Below are 18,674 nucleotides of genomic sequence, written 5' to 3' on the forward strand. Positions count from 1 at the left end.
AGCTTATCTCCAAACAAGGAAATAGTTGTGTATAACAAGAACAGTATTCAATGATATAAAATAAGTTATCTTTTCAAGTGGATCACTTCTATAACAACAACACAGGAACACAATGCAATTTAGTTTTACTTACTATCAAAATTAAGTCTAATTGTTGCATTACTTTCTCCCAGAGCGTTTTTAGCAGTAACTCTATAATTTCCAGCATCCTGTGCATTAACACCATTGATTTCTAATACTATGAAGTAGTTGTTGTTTCCTTTGGGGTCTGTCTGGATCTTAATTCTACCTATAAACAAAACAAAAATGCAAATAATATAAACATAACAAATGCTTAAATCAAAATAAGTGTAGTCAATATGTAAATATGCTTCCCTATTGTTTTGACTTTTACTTTCAAACACTTGATCATTTCACAACTCATTGTCCTATATGGACTTTTTTGAAAGGCTTTGACAAAAATTCATATCTATACTATCCCGTTTGAATGGTTTTACACTGGTAATTTTGGGGCCCTTTATAGCTTGTTGTTGGGTGTGAGCCAAGGCTCCGTGTTAAAGGTCGTAAATTGACCTATAATGGTTTACTTTTATAAATTGTTATTTGGATGGAGAGTTGTCTCATTGGCACTCATACCACACCTTCCTATATCTATTAAATCAATAAATTAATCATCATGCCTCTGTGTCCTATAAGTACCATGCATAGTCACATTTGTCATCCTTACTTATGATTATTCAATTGAGGTTATTTTGGGAGAAAAGAAAAACGAAAATAAAGGTGGTCGGATATTGTTTCCCTTATAGACAAGACTTCTGTTTAGGACTGTTTATGTATACTATGATCATACATGTATACTTACAATGTATACTAATATGACCATGCATACGTATACTATACAGTGCATTTGCTATTGACTATCAATTTCAAGTTTACTGTAAACAGCGGTCATATTATATATCAGTGACCACCGTGGACAGTAAATTTACTTTCCAGGGCCATAACTGGTATATCATATAGAAAGTCTCACTCTATATATATATATCAGTGACCGCAGAGGATAGTCAACTTGGAATTTATAGTAAATGGTTAAAACACTTTATTTATAGTATATGTACAATGCATGTTCATAATGTACAGAAAAAAACGAAAATAATTGAAATTAATACTTTGGAAAAAGGGGGAGGGTTAAAAATTTGTTCTGACACCTAAGTACCTATGACTGTGGATAACTTTCCTGAAATTCTCCAGTCATAAAATCTTTTACAAAATTTTATTCTACAACAGTTTATATACTTTCAATCACGCTCTAAATGCCCACGATTTCGCGGGTGTGTTCTAGTATGTATTTATGGTTGTGTTTAATGTATTAGTTCTGTAGAATAAAGATTACAGATATACTCAGTAGATTGGCACTTGTTTTAAGATTTTTTTGGCTTAATAAATGGATATGGGGAATGTGTCAAAGAGACAATGACCTGACTAAGATAAGCCTTTCTTACCTCCATCTTTGATTTGTTGATCATCCCTGAACCATGAGATCTGTGGTACTGGGTCTGCTGTCAGCTGACATTCAAACAATAGTTTCTTTCCATTGTCAGCTTGTCTTGTTGATGGTTTCTGTGTAAAATTGGGGGCAATGCCATCTTGTCTGTAAAATTAAGAAAACATGTACAGACAACATTATTTTAGTTTTTTCAGAATAAAATGTACTTTTGGAACCTAAGAACATTTGAAAAACTTAAATTATAAGTTAAAGTGATCTGATCCCTTACTGGTCATGGTGCAATTAATCTTTTAATGACAATGTCATAACATGCATAGTGAGGACCTTTGAAATATTGACATATTAAAAACTAGCCCAGAGTCTGCAGTCCAGTGGCTGTCATTGATCTATCAATGGTTGCTGTCTGCCATTTTTATATTTTCTTTAATGTTATTTGTCTGCATTAGCCATTGGTTTTCAAGCTTACTATACTGTTTGGGGTTTGCTCGTTGTTGAAGGCTGTACAATGATGACCTTAGTTGCTTACATCCTTATCCTTTGATTTTTGGTGCATAGACATCTCATTGGCAATCATTCCACATTACATCTTTTTTAAAACATTCTACACAATACATTATGAACAAGTGCTCTGCACCACGATTCAAAGCTCTTAAATCTGAAAAAAGAAGCCTGGCTCCTGTAAAGGATCAATTTGTAGTTGTCAGCTGGGTGGCTACAAATTGTGGATCTTCTTATAAGATAACATTCTAAAAAATATCCTCTGTTGAATATCAGGTATTTGATGTACAGTGGTTTATCAAAGGTGTTGAAATCTCTATTATCTATACACTGACATTGATTTACTAACTACATTGATGAAAATCAAAGTCAGTTTGAAATGCTGAATACTACCAACCAAAGCAACAGGTGGCTTACATACACATGTACAAATAAAAGTTTTATTTCTGTCAAGAACTTGCACATAGTTTAAATTCTTGCAATTTCTGGTATGTATTTATGGAAATTGATGGAGTGTTTGATGATCAATAAACATGATGCTGAAGTCTCAGATGAAACAAAAGGTGTTTACTATGCTCTCATCTTCAAAGAACAGTCTGACATTTTGGAAAACCTCTTAAACTTAAATTTCATTATCTTAAATATTTATATTTTTAAATTTCTCAAGTTTATTATCCTTCCTATGTTTCAAAATGTTTTAAACAATATTTCAATGTACATGTTATTCACTTTATCATGTCTATAGTTTATCAGAACTGCATAGTGAAAAAAAATGTACTTTCTTTTGCATTCTTAAATGAAGTTCAGTTTTAAATAAACATTTTGTAAAATGATTATGAAGAAATATGGTAAAAACATCATCAAGTCATGCATCCACTCAACATCATACAGAATGGAAAATGAAAAACTAGTACCGGTAATCACAATGTGGTCAACGAAGAGCTTGCAGAAGTTGCATTAATGGTCAAAAATATATATTTATAAATAAGAAACAGAATAAAATTGAAAAAGCAACACAATAACAAATTGAAACAAAAAAAACATTTGAAATTAATCAACACCTGTTACACCACTAAAGTAAGTTTTGACTTTTCCCGTATTTTTTTCAGATTTAACAAATATAAACAGCCTTGCATAGTATTTACAGAATATACATATCTTCTAGGAAGATTTCCAAAAGTTACAGATTTCTATGTTAATAAAACCAGGTGTGAAGCAATTTTGTTTCAGAATTCACATTGACCAAAAGCACAAAAAAAAGTTCTTATACTATAATTTAGCAATATGTCATGTATGTTTAGATGAATTAGAAACAGGAACAGTTAACACCTGCATTTTCGTGTGTGGCCAGAAAAAGAAACAGTTGAGGTGATCCTTTGTCTTAAGTTGTATCATATAATTTAGGATTGTGAGTTTTGTAGCTACATTTGTACTTCATTAAGTTAATATCAGCTAATGCCCTATTTTTGTGGTATATTGCCTTTACAGAAGGTAAGTTTACACCATGCATTATCCCACTTGGTCTATGATGTACACATGAACCAGTACTTTTTAACATGATTAATGTATTGTAAACACTAAATAAAAGAACAGGAATAATACAAATGAGTCTGTCTTCTTGTCTTTCAGAAGTTCAATACTTAACTTAAGTATATACATTCATAACTGAAGGTTAAACTAACACATTTTTCAATTTGTAGGCTAATAAAATAAGAAAAATGTACATTAAACTAAAAGCAAAAAATGCCTGATAGTCTTAATCATGTTAATGGGCATGTCTGTTCCACCCACAAAATCTAATATTCTATTTGAAGTGTAATTGATTGTTATAAATAATATGTTTGAAAATTAAATATCAACTTCATGTATTGCAATAATCAGTTGTAGGATGCTTGGTTTCTTTTCAAACTTAGTTGTTTCATATAATGTGGATACTGATGAAACATTTATCTATCTACATGTATCATCATATTTCCGCACTCAGTCACAACTTTGACTATTGGTCTGCATCCCCGAATCTCCAGCAGAATTGCTCCTGCTAAAACACCAAGGCTTATTCTTAAGTGAGAATCTCATAATTCAGCTTCTCGTTGCTGCCATAATAGTGCAATAGTGCCCATTCCCGTTTTTCGCCAGACTTTGTTTCCCATTTTCACAATTAATTTTTCAACGAAATGCTTAAAAAAAAATCGGCCAATCACATGTCAACCTTAGACCTAGTCCAAATAATTATGATGTCTGGCAAGGCTATTTTTTTTTTTTTTTCTGGGACACCTTTTGCCAGACCTCGTAATTATATGGACTGCCTTAGACAAACTTTTTAATCATTGTCAACTTATGGATTAGGGATATATATGAGTTATGAAGAGGACTGGTTTAACTCAAGACTGAAGACAGTCAAAAGGTAATTTATCTTTAACATTGTGATTTGAGCTTCAATGCAATAACTCACCATAGGTAAAATTATGGTATAAATCCAAACATGGACTGGAGCGGGAAATACAAATTTGATTTGGTGTTTTTATTTTGTTTCATCAATTGTATTTCTAACGATTATTCTTAAGTTATTATTTACTTGTTTAGATATATTGGCGTAACTGTTAGATAGACAAATGTCTTAGTTTGTATTCAAAAGTCCACGTTTACAAGAAAATAAAAATCCTTGCAGACCACTTTCAAGGGAGGTAATCACAATTTAAACTAACATACAGATCGAACTCGGTTTGCCAATATCCGGAAACTACAGGCTAAAAGCTATGATCTAATATAGTAGACTGAGACTATTATAGTAGTCTCCGATCAACAAGCTTGATCTCCTTAAATTATGAGTATCGCGAAGGTGATCAATATGAATTGATACCCCTTTTCAACATCATCCAGAATATAAAAAAAAAGGGGGAACCATTCTCGGTGAACTTGATTAGTAGAAAGACACGTCACAGTTTGTATCTGGAATAATGGGTTTCGTTTGTTTTGAATCTTTCCTTGTCATAGATTTTTGCTTTTTTTTTTAGGTTTTCTCTTGGGTTTAAACTTTTGCCCGGCTAATAAACGAAAATTGAAGGTGTCACACATACCTCTTCACGGTCACATTATGATTTATATAAGGAAAGTTCAGCTTAAAAAAAGAAAAAAAGAAAGAGAACAGGAGAATATTTATTTTTCCAATTAAGGCCCTTAAGCTGACGGCATGACAAAAATCTGGGATATATTATATTATGATACCAGCATAAATGGGTTTTTTTTAATTTATCTTATAATTGTAATTGTACTTACTGTTTCTGTCCGGGTGCTGAAATAATAATTCAAATACGGATTAAGATAGAGCAATTAATTCAAACAATTACTAAAAAATTATAAGGAAATCAAAAAAATCTACCACCAATAAAGGCAATTCAAGCTTTAATATTTATAATTTGGTTAATGGCATGTTGTGAAATAAGACACAATAAGACACAATGGTTTGTTTGACAAACGGAAACTGTTGTAACACTGTGAATTTTCGGATTCTTTGAAATACTTGTGAAAATACAAATGGTTGAAACAAAATACAGGGTAAATTAAAATGAGACTTATACCTCAAAATTTGAACGTTATAATAAGAGTGAAATGATATCATCTCTATATATATTCAATATGCATAACTGTTAATTTCGTTATTTATGATTGACATCAATTTCATATGATGTAGTAGATTTATTGTTGTTTCTAATTCATTTCTCTGTCAATCATTGGAAACAAACTGCTATCGAAATGTAGTTATTCTACACGTTTTTACTCTTTTCTGCACCAAAACTGCAATTTCAGCATCATCTTTTGAAGTGATATGCATTGCCATGGTAACATACTGGTAGATGTACAAAACATCATGTATCATTATCCTATAATCATTATTTTCCCTAAACACGACAGATAGCTGTCAGAATTGTACGCCAGGTAAAATGTGACGTCAAGGTAACGATAATTGCAGAAGTAGAAGAAGATTATCTTCCTGATTTTTTGTCGCCACAGCAGTTTTTCATTAAGAAGCTACAGTTCTAAAGCCCTGTCTATACAGTTATCGCCAGTAACCCGTCAAGAATACGATATTAAAAAGAGATGCATGATCTAAGATGCCATTACAACCCGAAAAGCAGAGACAAGAAATGTTATTAATTTCTTTTATGAAATATTGTCCTGCAGTATAAAGTTCTATGCTCTTCAATACTTAAAAATCTCAACTGCACCGTTAAAAAGTCGGTCGTAGACAGTCCTGTTCAGAACCTATAAAAAGTCGATCGGAGACTGTCTTGTGCAGAACATATAAAAAGTCGGTCGCAGACTGCCCTTTCAAGTGTAAATTTGTGAATACAAGAACCTTATTATTTGAGGGACTAAAACAATGTTGTGTGGGTTTTACTCATTGCTAAAGGCCACACGGGGACATGTAGTTGTTAATTTCTGTGTCATTTGGTCTCTTGGTAGAGATACGTGTCATTGTCAATCATTTACCACGTCTTCTTATTTATATATTTGCTCATGCCGTAGGTTGCATGCATAATAATTCTGATGACCAATTATACCATGATCTTTTTATTTTTATATTGACAGTTTGTATAATAATCTGTTGACAACCGTAGCATTGTCAGTGGCGGATCCAGGGGAGGGGGTCCGGGGGTTGGACCCCCTTTCAAGTTTTGGACGATCAATGCATTTGAATGGGGACATAAAGTTGGACCCCCTCCTTTTTGTCCTTGGTTGGAATCCCCCCCCCCCTTTTTTTAAATGGCTGGATCCACCCCTTCATTGTAGCAACTGGATTATTTGGGTACATGTTTCCTCCTCTACTATTGGCTTTTGATTTTGCAACAGAATATATACTATTTGATTCTGGACTCTCTGAATATAAACTTACCACTGAAGTTCAAATTGATAGAAGCAGAGACTTCTCCGAGCTTGTTTTTAGCAACAACTTTATAAGTTCCTGCATCGGCTTGTGTAACTCCCTTTATATCCATCATTACATTATAATTGTTCCCGCCAGCGGGTTCAACACGCATTTTAATCCTGTCCGACTGGGACAAAGGAGTTGTTCCCTGAAACCATTTAATTTCGGGCTTCGGAGCAGCCTCCAGAGTACACTGGAATACGAGTAGTTTTCCATTATCTTCTTGTTTTAAGACTGGCTTTTGAGTAAAACGAGGTGCGATGTCGTCACCTACCCCCATCTTGGACTACCTGAAAAAGTCAATGTATTTTTAAAGTTGGTTAATGAAATAAGCTATTGTTGTTTTATCATATTCTAAGCCTAAAATTACTAGCAACAAATATTTTTTGGAAAACTTCAACGGAGATTATTTAATCTTTATTTTCTACCATTTTGTCGCAAGTAAATATATTTGCAAAGTTCTTTTCATCTTTTCAACTTGTTTAAATGCTCATGTTGTAAACAAAGTAAAGCCACGCAGTTAATGATGCTAAACACATAGTTCCCTTTGTACTTATATATGAAAGTTTTCTGTTACTTTTTTATATAGAAAACAGTCTTCTCAGCTTGCAATATGTGCCTCAAGTATTTGCTGTATTTACTCAACATTTTGTATAAGTTGGTATAAGATCTGATAGATGAATTGACAGGATAAAGTTGCACATAACTATAATTGTCAGTGACTTCGGTAGAGTTGGACATATAAATACATCTGTTCCTAATCTGATTCCTGAATATACTAACAATGTGTTATACAAATATATTTCGAGTCCAAATCAGACCATATGCATGGGATTAGATATTTGTATGTCCGATACACAAATCTAAGCTCTTGTTTTACTGTCGAACGGTTCAGAACAGATGTTTTACTACTGAGAGGAATAAGATCATTACACTTGTAAAAAAGATAGACGAAATACACTAAAGCCCCAGTCCCACTAGACCACGATCGCACCACGCTCACCGCGATCTAAAATAAATTTAGATCGTGGTGAGGTCGCGGTATGAGCGACATGAAAATGTTAATTTTCGTTGCTTTCACGATTCTACTACGTCCTAATTACGCTTCTACAACGATCCCGCTACGATTAAACCACGTTCTCACCGCGCTTATTCTGCGACCTCACTACGCTTATAAAGATTTTTCTACGCTCTTCACGTTCTCACCACGACCATACCACGAGTTATCCGATTGCAACACGATCTTACTGCGATTATAGCACGTTCTTACCACGATTATACTACGTTCATACCGCGATCTTACTACGTTCTCAGCAATACCGTCAATATCGTGTTTCATATATAAAAATATAGTTCCATTCCTTCTATTTCTGAATAAAACGGAGATTTCTCAGAAACACTAGTCATGCCACCAAAATCTACTAGAACACTTGGGCGTAATGGTAGGGGTTGATGTAGAGGCAGAGGGAGCAAAGTATGAACGCCATACTAAACTCCAAATAGTACACAAGAAACTAAAATTTAAAATAGTACAAGACTAACAAAGGCCAGAGGCTCCTGACTTGGGACAGGCGCAAACATAGTGGGGTCAAACATGTTTGTGAGATCACAACCCTCCCCCTATACCTCTAGCCAATGAAGAAAAGTAAACGCATAACAATATACGCACATTAAAATTCAGTTAAAGAGAAGTCCGAGTCTGATGTCAGAAGATGTGGCTAAAGAAAATAAAGAAAATGACAATAATACATAAATAACAACAGACTACTAGCAGTTAACTGACATGCCAGCTCCAGACTTCAATTAAACTGATACTATACACATAAGTAGTATAATACTTGTTATCAAGAGATGTCGGAACGACTAATCAAACCTAAATTACAACCTATTGCTGGTCCATAAAGCTCAAATGACGATATATTATTGAACGATAGCAGAGATGACACAGGTGTGTCAATATATATAGGAAGATGTGGTATGAGTGCCAATGAGACAACTCTCCATCAACGTAAAAATCTATAAAAATAAACCATTATAGGCCAAGGTACGGCCTTCAATACGGAGCCTTGGCTCACACCGAACAGCTCGCTATAAAGGGCCCAAAAAAATACTAATGTTAAACCATTCAAACGGGGAAAACCAACGGTCTAATCTATATAAAAACGAGAAGCATGGTTGAGCCGTTAGAGCAAATGGATAAATACATTCAAACAAACAAATTCTAGGGATTTTTTTTTTAATATATTTTATGTGAAAATGACAATAATAATGATGGTCGTAGTGTGAACGTAGTAAGGTCGTGAGAAGAGTGTGATGAGGACGGCAAGGGCGTGCTAGAATCGTACTATGGTCGTGAACAGCGTGGTAAAGTCGTAGTGGAAGCGTAGTTGGGTCGCGGTGAGAACGTGATGGTCGTAGTAAGGTCGTGATAACGTCGCTGTGAGATCGTAGCGCAATCTCTCCGAATATAATCACGCTTTCGCTACGCTCTCGCAGCGATTGTACAGCGACCTTTGCGATCTTACTACGATCTTAGTGCGCTCTCACTACGCTTTTACTACGAACTAATTTTGCCACGACCGCACCACGATTGTTTTGAACATGTTCAAAGTTGGCCACGCTCTTCACGATCTTGAAGACCTCACCACGACCGTGGTACGACCTTACTGCGACCTACAGATCGTACCACGATCATCAAAAGGAGTAGGTCCGGTAAGGACTCATTTTGGCCTCAAATTTCAGTTTCATCTGAAGAAAGATTTTGACCACTTTTTAAACACATGTCTATTTCACTTGATTCAATTAGTTTATGTGAAAGATTTTAGCTGATTAAGTCATTAAAAACGGTCCGATTGAAGCTCAAATATGAAAAATCTCTCAAATATGCAAAAAAACGTCACTTTTAAGATTGTGTTTGTCAAAAATGAAAGTGGCCGCATCCGTGTTCATCCACAACCTTTATATATTTTATGTATTATCATAAAATACAACTTACATTGCAATATTAAGGATGAACACGAATGTGGCCACTTTCGTTTTACACGGAAACCGTCTAAAATTTAACTAAAATGATAGAATTTTGAAGATTTCAGTAATTTAGCATGACTTAATGGTGCTACAACCCGATTTATGTGCATTGTATTGTCAAAAACAGCCCATATTTATGTAGCAGAAGCATTCAACTGTCCAATAAATAACTAAAAATTTACATTTTAACAATTTTGTAAAACTGTTATATTTTTGGGCCAAAAAGGGGCCTTACCGGACCTACTCCTTTGCATTTTTTTTTTTCACAGATCGTAGTGCGATCGTGGCCTAGTGGGACTGGGGTATTAAGGGCTATTTAAATCATACGTCGATGACAAGCTGAAATGGCAAATAAAAAATAATAATAAAAAGGACTACATGACTCTGCATGACAACGAAAGACTGAGCGACTCTGACAAAAACTGGGGGTGATCTAAGGTGCCCTGTTAGATTAAGTATATCCTGCTCCACATGTGGCACCATTTGTGTTGCTCATATAAGTACTAACTCGGTAACAAGTATAATTTGGGGATGCCATATATGAAAATATCTAAATATAAACCATATACAGGTGCTGTTGCAAAGTTAATACATATAGGAATGGAAAGTACACAATTGGAAAGCCGAGAAGTTCATCTCTTTTGTCGTAAAGTTTTGTTCTCATCCCATGTTCATTGTCAATTTCTTGATGTAAGTCAAGATTTGAGACAGACTTAATTTGATGGGATAGACTCGTTCAAATTAAGCAGCAAACTTTGAACTATTTAGTGAAAGGCCTATAACATCATCTATATAGCGGAATTTGAAGTTAAAGGATAATGCTAGCTTTTTTCATTCTTCTTAAGAACCTACTGCATGTATGAAGTTTGCCTCATATGAATAAAGGAATTATATTATAAAGGATTAACGTTACTCATATTATCTTAATTATTGATCTATGTGTATTTGAGATTAAAAAAAAAGGAGGGGGGTTACTTACTGAAACAAAAATCAACAAGCGGACAAGTGTCCATTAGCGATCACATGAGCTGCATGAAGGTGTATATTGCAAAAATAAACATAGTGCTGATACATGTAGCTTGCTGTGAACATACCTGAACAGTATAATCAACAATTAGAGAAAGAGGAAAACCATACTATCATAAATTGCTATGGAAACGCAACATTTTAATGATACTAATGCATTCATACTTATTGTTTATATAATTAATATTTTCATCGTGAAATACTTGGGTTGAAGGTTCTGAGGTTAAGATCAGAGTAAATTCTTTGTAAATGACCTGTATCAACTTATATATTTGTCTAAAATTAGTATTTTCACAAGCAGAACTAACGAACGTTGAGTGAATCAAACGTTGAAAGATGTTTATATTAATGAATATCAGCATGACTATTAACACTATTATGCACTGCATACACTTTTTAAGTATATCCTACCAGTGGCGGATCTAGAATTTCCGAAGAGGAAAAGGGGGGGGGGGGGGGAGTCCACTGATTGAAAAACAGGGGACCCACTTCCGTCATGCTTTTTTAAGTGGTATTTTATCAAAGCAAGCACATTTTTTCTTCCCAAAAGGATGACAGGGCCACCCCACCCCCTTTATCCGACTCTGTCTTCATCTTTAATATACCCAGTCTCTTCATATCGTATTGAAAACGAGAAAATGTCAACCAAATGACAATAGTGGGATATTCGCCTATGGAAAAATATTTGTTAAATATATAACAGAATAAAGTATTACAATTGTACTATATCGAAGAAAAAGTATTTCTTATAGAGATAAAATGTCAACAAAAATACATGCCTCAACTATACATAGAATTACCGAAAACGAGAATATTTCAACCGAATGACTATGACCTATGGTATAATGTTTGGTTAAAATATAGCAAAATAAAAGTTTAACAAATATATTTAAATCAAACAAAACGTATTTCTTATGTAGATAATATGTAAACAAAAGTTCACGATTAAACTATCATAGAAAGCATTCCATAACATTTTAATACGATCAAGCATGTTTCTTTTAATATCAAAGTTCTATTTATCGGCGGAGGACATTTGAACGCATTGATAGGACATTTGAGCGAAATAAATAGAACGTTTGAGCGCCAAAGTAGAACCAATTTGAGCGCCAGAATTTTAACCTATTTTAGCGAAAATTAAAATTGTCTAAGCCCATTTTAGCGAAATATTTTTAACCCTTTTTAGTAAATAAATAATATATGGTAAAAATTGTGTATAATGCAATCTTTTATTTTTTTTTCTTCATTAATTGTCTTTAATTTATTTGTAAATATCAGATGTTTATAAAATTGATCAACAATGAGAAAATCTACATCTTATTTATTGTGCTACCAATGTAAAATAATTTTGTGCATTTCATTTAGATAATTCATATTAACCGAACATCTCCATGCTATTTCTTAGTCTTTCAATACGTTGTCTATCCTATATCGGAATCCATTAATCCATTTAAAAATTCAATGAACTGGCGACAAGTTTAGGATATCTTTGTTAAGATTATCCAAAGACAGCTTCGAGACGAGGTCTGAGACATGCCCTAGGATAGTCATGAGAGGATCATAAGACATGTCCTAAGACATATCTTATGAAAGGTCTTCGGATGGCTTTGTGAATCCGGCCCCAGGTACATTTCGCTAAAATGGGCTATCGAAAATACAGGTGAGCAGATTGATCCGGCGCTTAAATTGGTTCTAATGTTGGCGCTCAAATGTCCCCTAGTAGTTTTAATTTTTTCGCTCAAATGTTCTGCGCCCCTATTTATATAAGTTTTAATGTAAAATTCGTGTTCTTTGAATTTTAATTTCTTCTACCTTAAGTAAAGCGGAAATACGGGTCAATGCTGAAAAGAGAAACTTAGCCCTAATCATATTTGTTTTCCAAAGTCAACGACGCTGTTTATTTTATATAAACATTTATACCGATCGAAATATCAAATTCAAAAATTAAGTTCCAATTAAACATTTGTACATGTATATTTTTCAAAGATAAAAAGATAATGCACAATGTTTGAGACAAATGAAAATAAATGAAAGCAATACAAAAAATATTACCTATCAGACTGTTAACTTCCGTTATCCTACTGTACCAGAAAGATGTGCAAAGGTGCGCTGCTGATGCTGAGAGTGATATGGTAATTGTACGAGTGATAATAGAAAGCACATGGCAAATCATAATTATCCAATTAATTATGTATCTATTGATAAAATTTATTAGCGCGTGCCATAACTGATCAATGATGCAACTTCCTTCATTGTGTACAAAGTCTTTACTGGTCAGTATACGTATTTTGATTTGACCCTAAATTACTGTTAATTAAATTAATCCCCAGCATCCCAACACATGTAAAATAATAATAATTTGGCGTAATACGAGTACGAACTATTTCAAGAGTATCGAACTTGCCGGTAGATGACAGTTTTGGGTAACTTGAAAATGTTTATTTATTTTCGACTTTTTCAAACTAAAGGTTTCTAAGCGCTTCTAGTTAAGTAGATTCGACATGTTTTGATTCCCATTTGAAACTAATGAATCAATAAAAATTCAGGTGGACATACAACTTGTTCACTTATGTTTGAATCACCTTTTGCACATGTTGATAAATCTTCTGTAATGTTTACAGCTGAACAATTAAGGTTCAACTCCACAGGCACAGACAAAAAATCCGAGACAAGTGCCTGTGTTCAACTCTCCTCGAGAGCTCACTAAACGTAGTCTTGCATAGTTTGTATGTCCCTTTTGAAACTTAACTGTTGTTTGTATTAGCTACACATATGGGGATGTTAGACCGATTTGGTGTAACTAATTTACACCAAAACATTATTGTTAATGAAAACTGAGAGGTTTCATTAATTTAGGACGGAGTCTTTCGGCGATTTGACCATATGTTACTGAAAAGCATTATAAATGCAGGGCATTCTATTTGTTTAACGTCATCTTGGTGTCAATTTATTTATTCTTATTCTAAAACTTGCTAAAACAGTCCTTACTCTGTAAACTTCAAATACAAACACGGAAAACTTATAAATATTGGACATGTGACTAAAACAAACTTGTTAAAAGCTAGTGAAATAACAAAATTCTCATTATTTTGTGTATAATTGATGTTCCAGTATTTTATTCTCATACTGGTACTTTAGTTTCTGCTTCTACGAAATTTTATCACATACATGTATTACTTAAGTAGTATCACTGTAGTGCAGATGTTTATATTTTCATAGATCAGGACCAAATGTGTATAAAAAAAACCCGAATAACCGCGTTCAGTATACAAATAACACATATACATTATTACATATAACTGAGAGAATGATAGGACAGATTGTTACCTTGGGAAAAAACATTGTCAATCTTGGTGATGATCTTGTTACTTTTCGAGGGGTAACGAGCTGTTTTGTCACCCTCTCGAATATGTACATGTATATTTAATGTTTTATCTGGAATGTGCTTTCATTTTTCTCTTTTGAATAAAAATTTGGTTTTCCTAGGTTTTTTTTAGTCAGTACAAGAGGGTAGCATTCGAAAATTACTAACGGTCTAGTCATGTCTTAAAATATGAAATGTTACACTCGTTCACTGCTTATACAAGACCTATACCACTTTTGTATAGAAAATGAGATCTTGATTCTTGTCACTTATTCAAAACTTGAAAGCTGAGCAGACAATAATTATTCTATGCTAATGATTAATAAAATAGATGTTGATGTCATACCAGTATGAATAATTATTTGGCCACATTACTAAAAATGAACTGGCATTGAGGACGATATATCTTTTACAAAATCTACATCTACTTACGAAAAGAAAAGTTTAAGTGTCAAGTAAGTTATTGTATAGTGGAGAGATAGAGAACAGAACAGTCTTATAAATCGCAATTCAAAGAAATGAATTCAAGCTGAAGAGATATTCGCAAATTGCCACTTATGTAACTTCCTAATTGTGAAGAGTAATGATTAACGATGCAATACTGATCACTAATTCTGAAGAGATTAATCATTTACATCCTGAACATGCTGGAGGATCATCACAAAAACCAAAACACGTACCGCCGAGTCAATGTCTCACGTACCATATATCATGCTGAAAACTATCGAAGCCAAATATGTTTTTATTATTCGTTTCACAGGAGCGCACATGATGACATTTATGTTTGCCTTTTCTAAATCCGGAAACAGGTGCTGTTAAAAGATTTATGAATTTTTCGAATATTTGAATAGTTCCTATTTGAAAAATTTCTGTAAATCTCAAAAAGCGCTCTCTTTAAACCTATAATATAGGATAATTTTCGAATGCATATGGTATTATAACGCACAAATGCTTGTTGTTGCTTAATGTATTGTCAAATTTTAAACAAACTGTCAAGAACTTTCTTCAAGAATGTGATCATATAGTTTTCTAGCTCAGACGTGATTCAACTGCTGTTTATTTAGAAGAGATGGAGGACTAAGCGATCTTACGTAATTGTAAATATTTATGAATATATTCAGCTCACGAATTTGCCTAACTGCCCACCCTCCCGGGGCACCTGGGATCTCCAATAGGTTTTGTAGGATTCGTGTTACTCAATCAATCTTAAGTTCTCTGTGTAGTGTTGTTATGTATTGTTGTCGTGTTTCTTTTTTTAGGATGTCTGGATATTTTCGCAAAACTATTAATACTGAGTTTGCGATGACGATGAGACTAAGTCCCTTTCACAGAGTACTAATATACTATAGGTATTACTGAAAACTAGCTCAAAGCAAAAATCCCAATGCATCTAAGACGTTTACCAATCTATACCCTTCATGTGCATGTTTACTGATTGCCTTCTTTATTGATCATGTTTAAAGAAACCAAGAATTTGAGACAGCATGAACTGTACAGAAGGAGGGAGATAATACCGATATAAGATATTTAAGAAATTTATATATGACATATTTATATCATTTACAAAATGCTAGTGGATAAAATCAGCAAATTTGAAAAAAACTTATCCACTGCACATGTTCTGGATTTAACTGAATCTGTTCTAATCGACATTTCCGAAATTAAGCAAGTTCAAAACTATCATTTTGTTAATGTACCGCTATGTATACAATGACAAAGACAGGCTAAAATGAAAATAAAACGGACATAAATGTGAACAAACCAAAACTCCATGCAGTTTGTCTAATCTTGGAAAATCGGTCATCCCAGAAATAATCAAATCCTTTTTTTGGTATATGATTCAATGGGGTGATAATAATTGATTAATTTACGTCTGGTTGACGGTAACTAAAACACATGCATGCATAAGAAAAGTGTTTCCAGAAAGGATTGGGATTACCCCAAAACCCACAGTCTTTTACAGACTAAGTGTTTATACAAGTACTTAGCACAATAATTGACCCGTTTTTCAGTGTCCACCGCGAAAGTTCACCATAACTACAATAAATCAATAAATGAGGGCGGAGGGGGGGGGGGGGGGGGGGGGGGGTAAAGACAATATTTGTGTTCTTGACCTTAAACTGGGTTCATCAAGAAGGTCATATTCAAAACTACATAGACATGCATATGATTCATCTTAAGGGATAAGTGCATATTTTCTATGTAAGCTTCTATCATGTTTATTCTTTATATTAGGTAAAATGCAAAGCATCTATATAGTAACAATATTGACGTTTTTTTAGAATTACTAAAGTTCACCTGACTTCAAATTTTTATAGGTAATTGCATGTTTATTAGAAAATATCAGTCTGAGAGATATACTTTTAAAAAGCCTGTTTCTTTCATAACTTTTTTAACAAGATCAAGCATTTATCATATGTACTAGGCGGATATCATATAAAAAGTAAATTAAAAACAGAGTTAATGATCGATGCGTCTATTTAGCTTAAAACAAATGTTGTATTTCAATGTATACTTAACGCCCACCTATTGATTAGAAACAAATTTGTATGTATACGTGAGACATATTAACTGGGTATTGCAGATGTTTGGAACATTATTGTACACAGTCATATAAAACGGATAAAAATAAATAAAATTGGTCGGTTAAAATAAATGTGATCTAGTAATAGAAAAGACCAAAGAGAAACTTGATTGACAAATCGGAAAAAAGTTTTGTGTTAAAAACAAGAATAAAATATAGAAAAGAATTTGGAGAACAACACTTGCATATATCTGAGAGGTTTTGATGGGTGTAAGATACTAAACAAGATTTCTGAAAATGCATACAGTATTACCAAATTGTTATTACAAACACAAAATAATTATAAAAAGATTTTCAAATATAACTTCCAGCTGGCTTGTCAATTTACACACAACTTAAACATGTTAAACATGTAAAACAAGAAAACAAAGAAAGTGGTTTGTTATTACAAATATTAAAATTTCAAAAGAGAGCAATTCTTTTTTAAATTGATTTATTAATAAGATGATCTTGACTTTTTCTTAATTATAGTGCGAAAACTTTTCTGGAAGAGAAGCACAAGTTTTGATCTAGCTACCGATCTCTTCAACTGGGGTGTGGTTACTAATGCTGACTCGTGATGTTTTTCGCTATTTGAAACTACGTCCAACGAAAGAGTTTTGATGCCATGAAATATTTTTTTTTAAAGAAATTGGAGCTCGAAATTATTCTTCAACAATGTTTAAAAGCAGACCCATTTCAGAAGAAGTAAACCCACCCAGGTGTACATGTATAACTATACAAGAATATAACATGTGACAGATGACACTATCGTTTTTTGGGGGAGGGGGTCCGAAATTCATAGGCAAACACGATTATGTATTTTGATTCTCTACATATCTTCTTGCATATTGAGTTACCATTTATGGAAACCAAAAACCGGAAGTGCACAGGTGACATGTTAGGAGAATTTGGTCGAAGTGTTATTTTTACATTATAAAGTATCAGAAACTTAAATTTCTGCTTAAATCCCAGTAGGAGACGTTATTTGTGAAATGTTTCATATAATTACAAAGAGAGCAAATAAATTTCATTATCATAAAGGACATGCTGCATTTGTCATTTCTTGTAACTTCATTTTTGTTATTCACACCTGACTGCGACATTTCGAATTAGAATGATGTAACAAATTAATAATGTTTGAGTTAAAAAAAATATTTGATAAAATCAAAATAAGATCACTCTTCTTTCAATACTTATGGAAAGTGCATATGTATCATGTCCGCTTATCTCCCAGTAGCAGACGATTAAAGCATTTCCTGTTTCAATTAAAAGCCGTAGCAACCGTTTCATTAACGGTCATTTGATCTTTCGATCGATAATTTTAAGTCAAAACATTGCATTTCAAAGTTTACTCACCAAAATTTAAATGTCCAATTATTCCATGTACTGAAAGGAACCCGGTAAAACAAAACGAAGTCAGTGAGAGGTTTTCAACGACTGTCGGCCATAAGCCTAAAGAATAGGAGCAATTGCAAATATGCAAAAAATCTAAGCAGTAAGATAGAAACCTAATATCTCGGTAGGGCTTGCCATATTTGTAACAGACGTTTCAAGAAGAGGCTTGCATTAGAAGCGCCATGACTTCAAATGATACCAGTCGTCCAAATTAAGAACAGCGTTTAAATGATTGAAGCAGTAATGAGTTGTTCTCGCGACTAAGCGCATGCTGATGGTGTAATGGTCGTCTGCTAGAAAGATAAAACATCCTTACAATTAATGATTTAAATACAAGAAAATCTTACAGAAAATAAACAACGAG

At 33.5% G+C, this 18,674-nt stretch overlaps 1 protein-coding gene across 43 annotated transcripts in view; it reads right to left on the reverse strand.

Annotated features, from left to right (window-relative positions):
- The window catches only part of LOC139481307 (twitchin-like), a 144,571-nt gene extending 126,164 nt beyond the window's left edge, over nucleotides 1-18,407 (reverse strand). For all 43 annotated transcript variants that reach the window (XM_071264539.1, XM_071264513.1, XM_071264537.1 and 40 more), the window contains exons 1-5: nucleotides 18,272-18,407; nucleotides 6,900-7,222; nucleotides 5,282-5,297; nucleotides 1,503-1,651; nucleotides 134-289 (exon numbers count right to left, since the gene is read on the reverse strand). In XM_071264539.1, the coding sequence (XP_071120640.1) occupies nucleotides 134-289; nucleotides 1,503-1,651; nucleotides 5,282-5,297; nucleotides 6,900-7,212 (634 nt within the window). In that variant the 5' untranslated portion in view covers nucleotides 7,213-7,222; nucleotides 18,272-18,407. The remainder of the gene's footprint in view (nucleotides 1-133; nucleotides 290-1,502; nucleotides 1,652-5,281; nucleotides 5,298-6,899; nucleotides 7,223-18,271) is intronic.
- Between the last annotated feature and the right edge of the window lie 267 nt (nucleotides 18,408-18,674).

This window comes from Mytilus edulis, chromosome 7 (assembly GCF_963676685.1).
Source record: "Mytilus edulis chromosome 7, xbMytEdul2.2, whole genome shotgun sequence".
Lineage (NCBI taxonomy): Eukaryota > Metazoa > Mollusca > Bivalvia > Mytilida > Mytilidae > Mytilus > Mytilus edulis.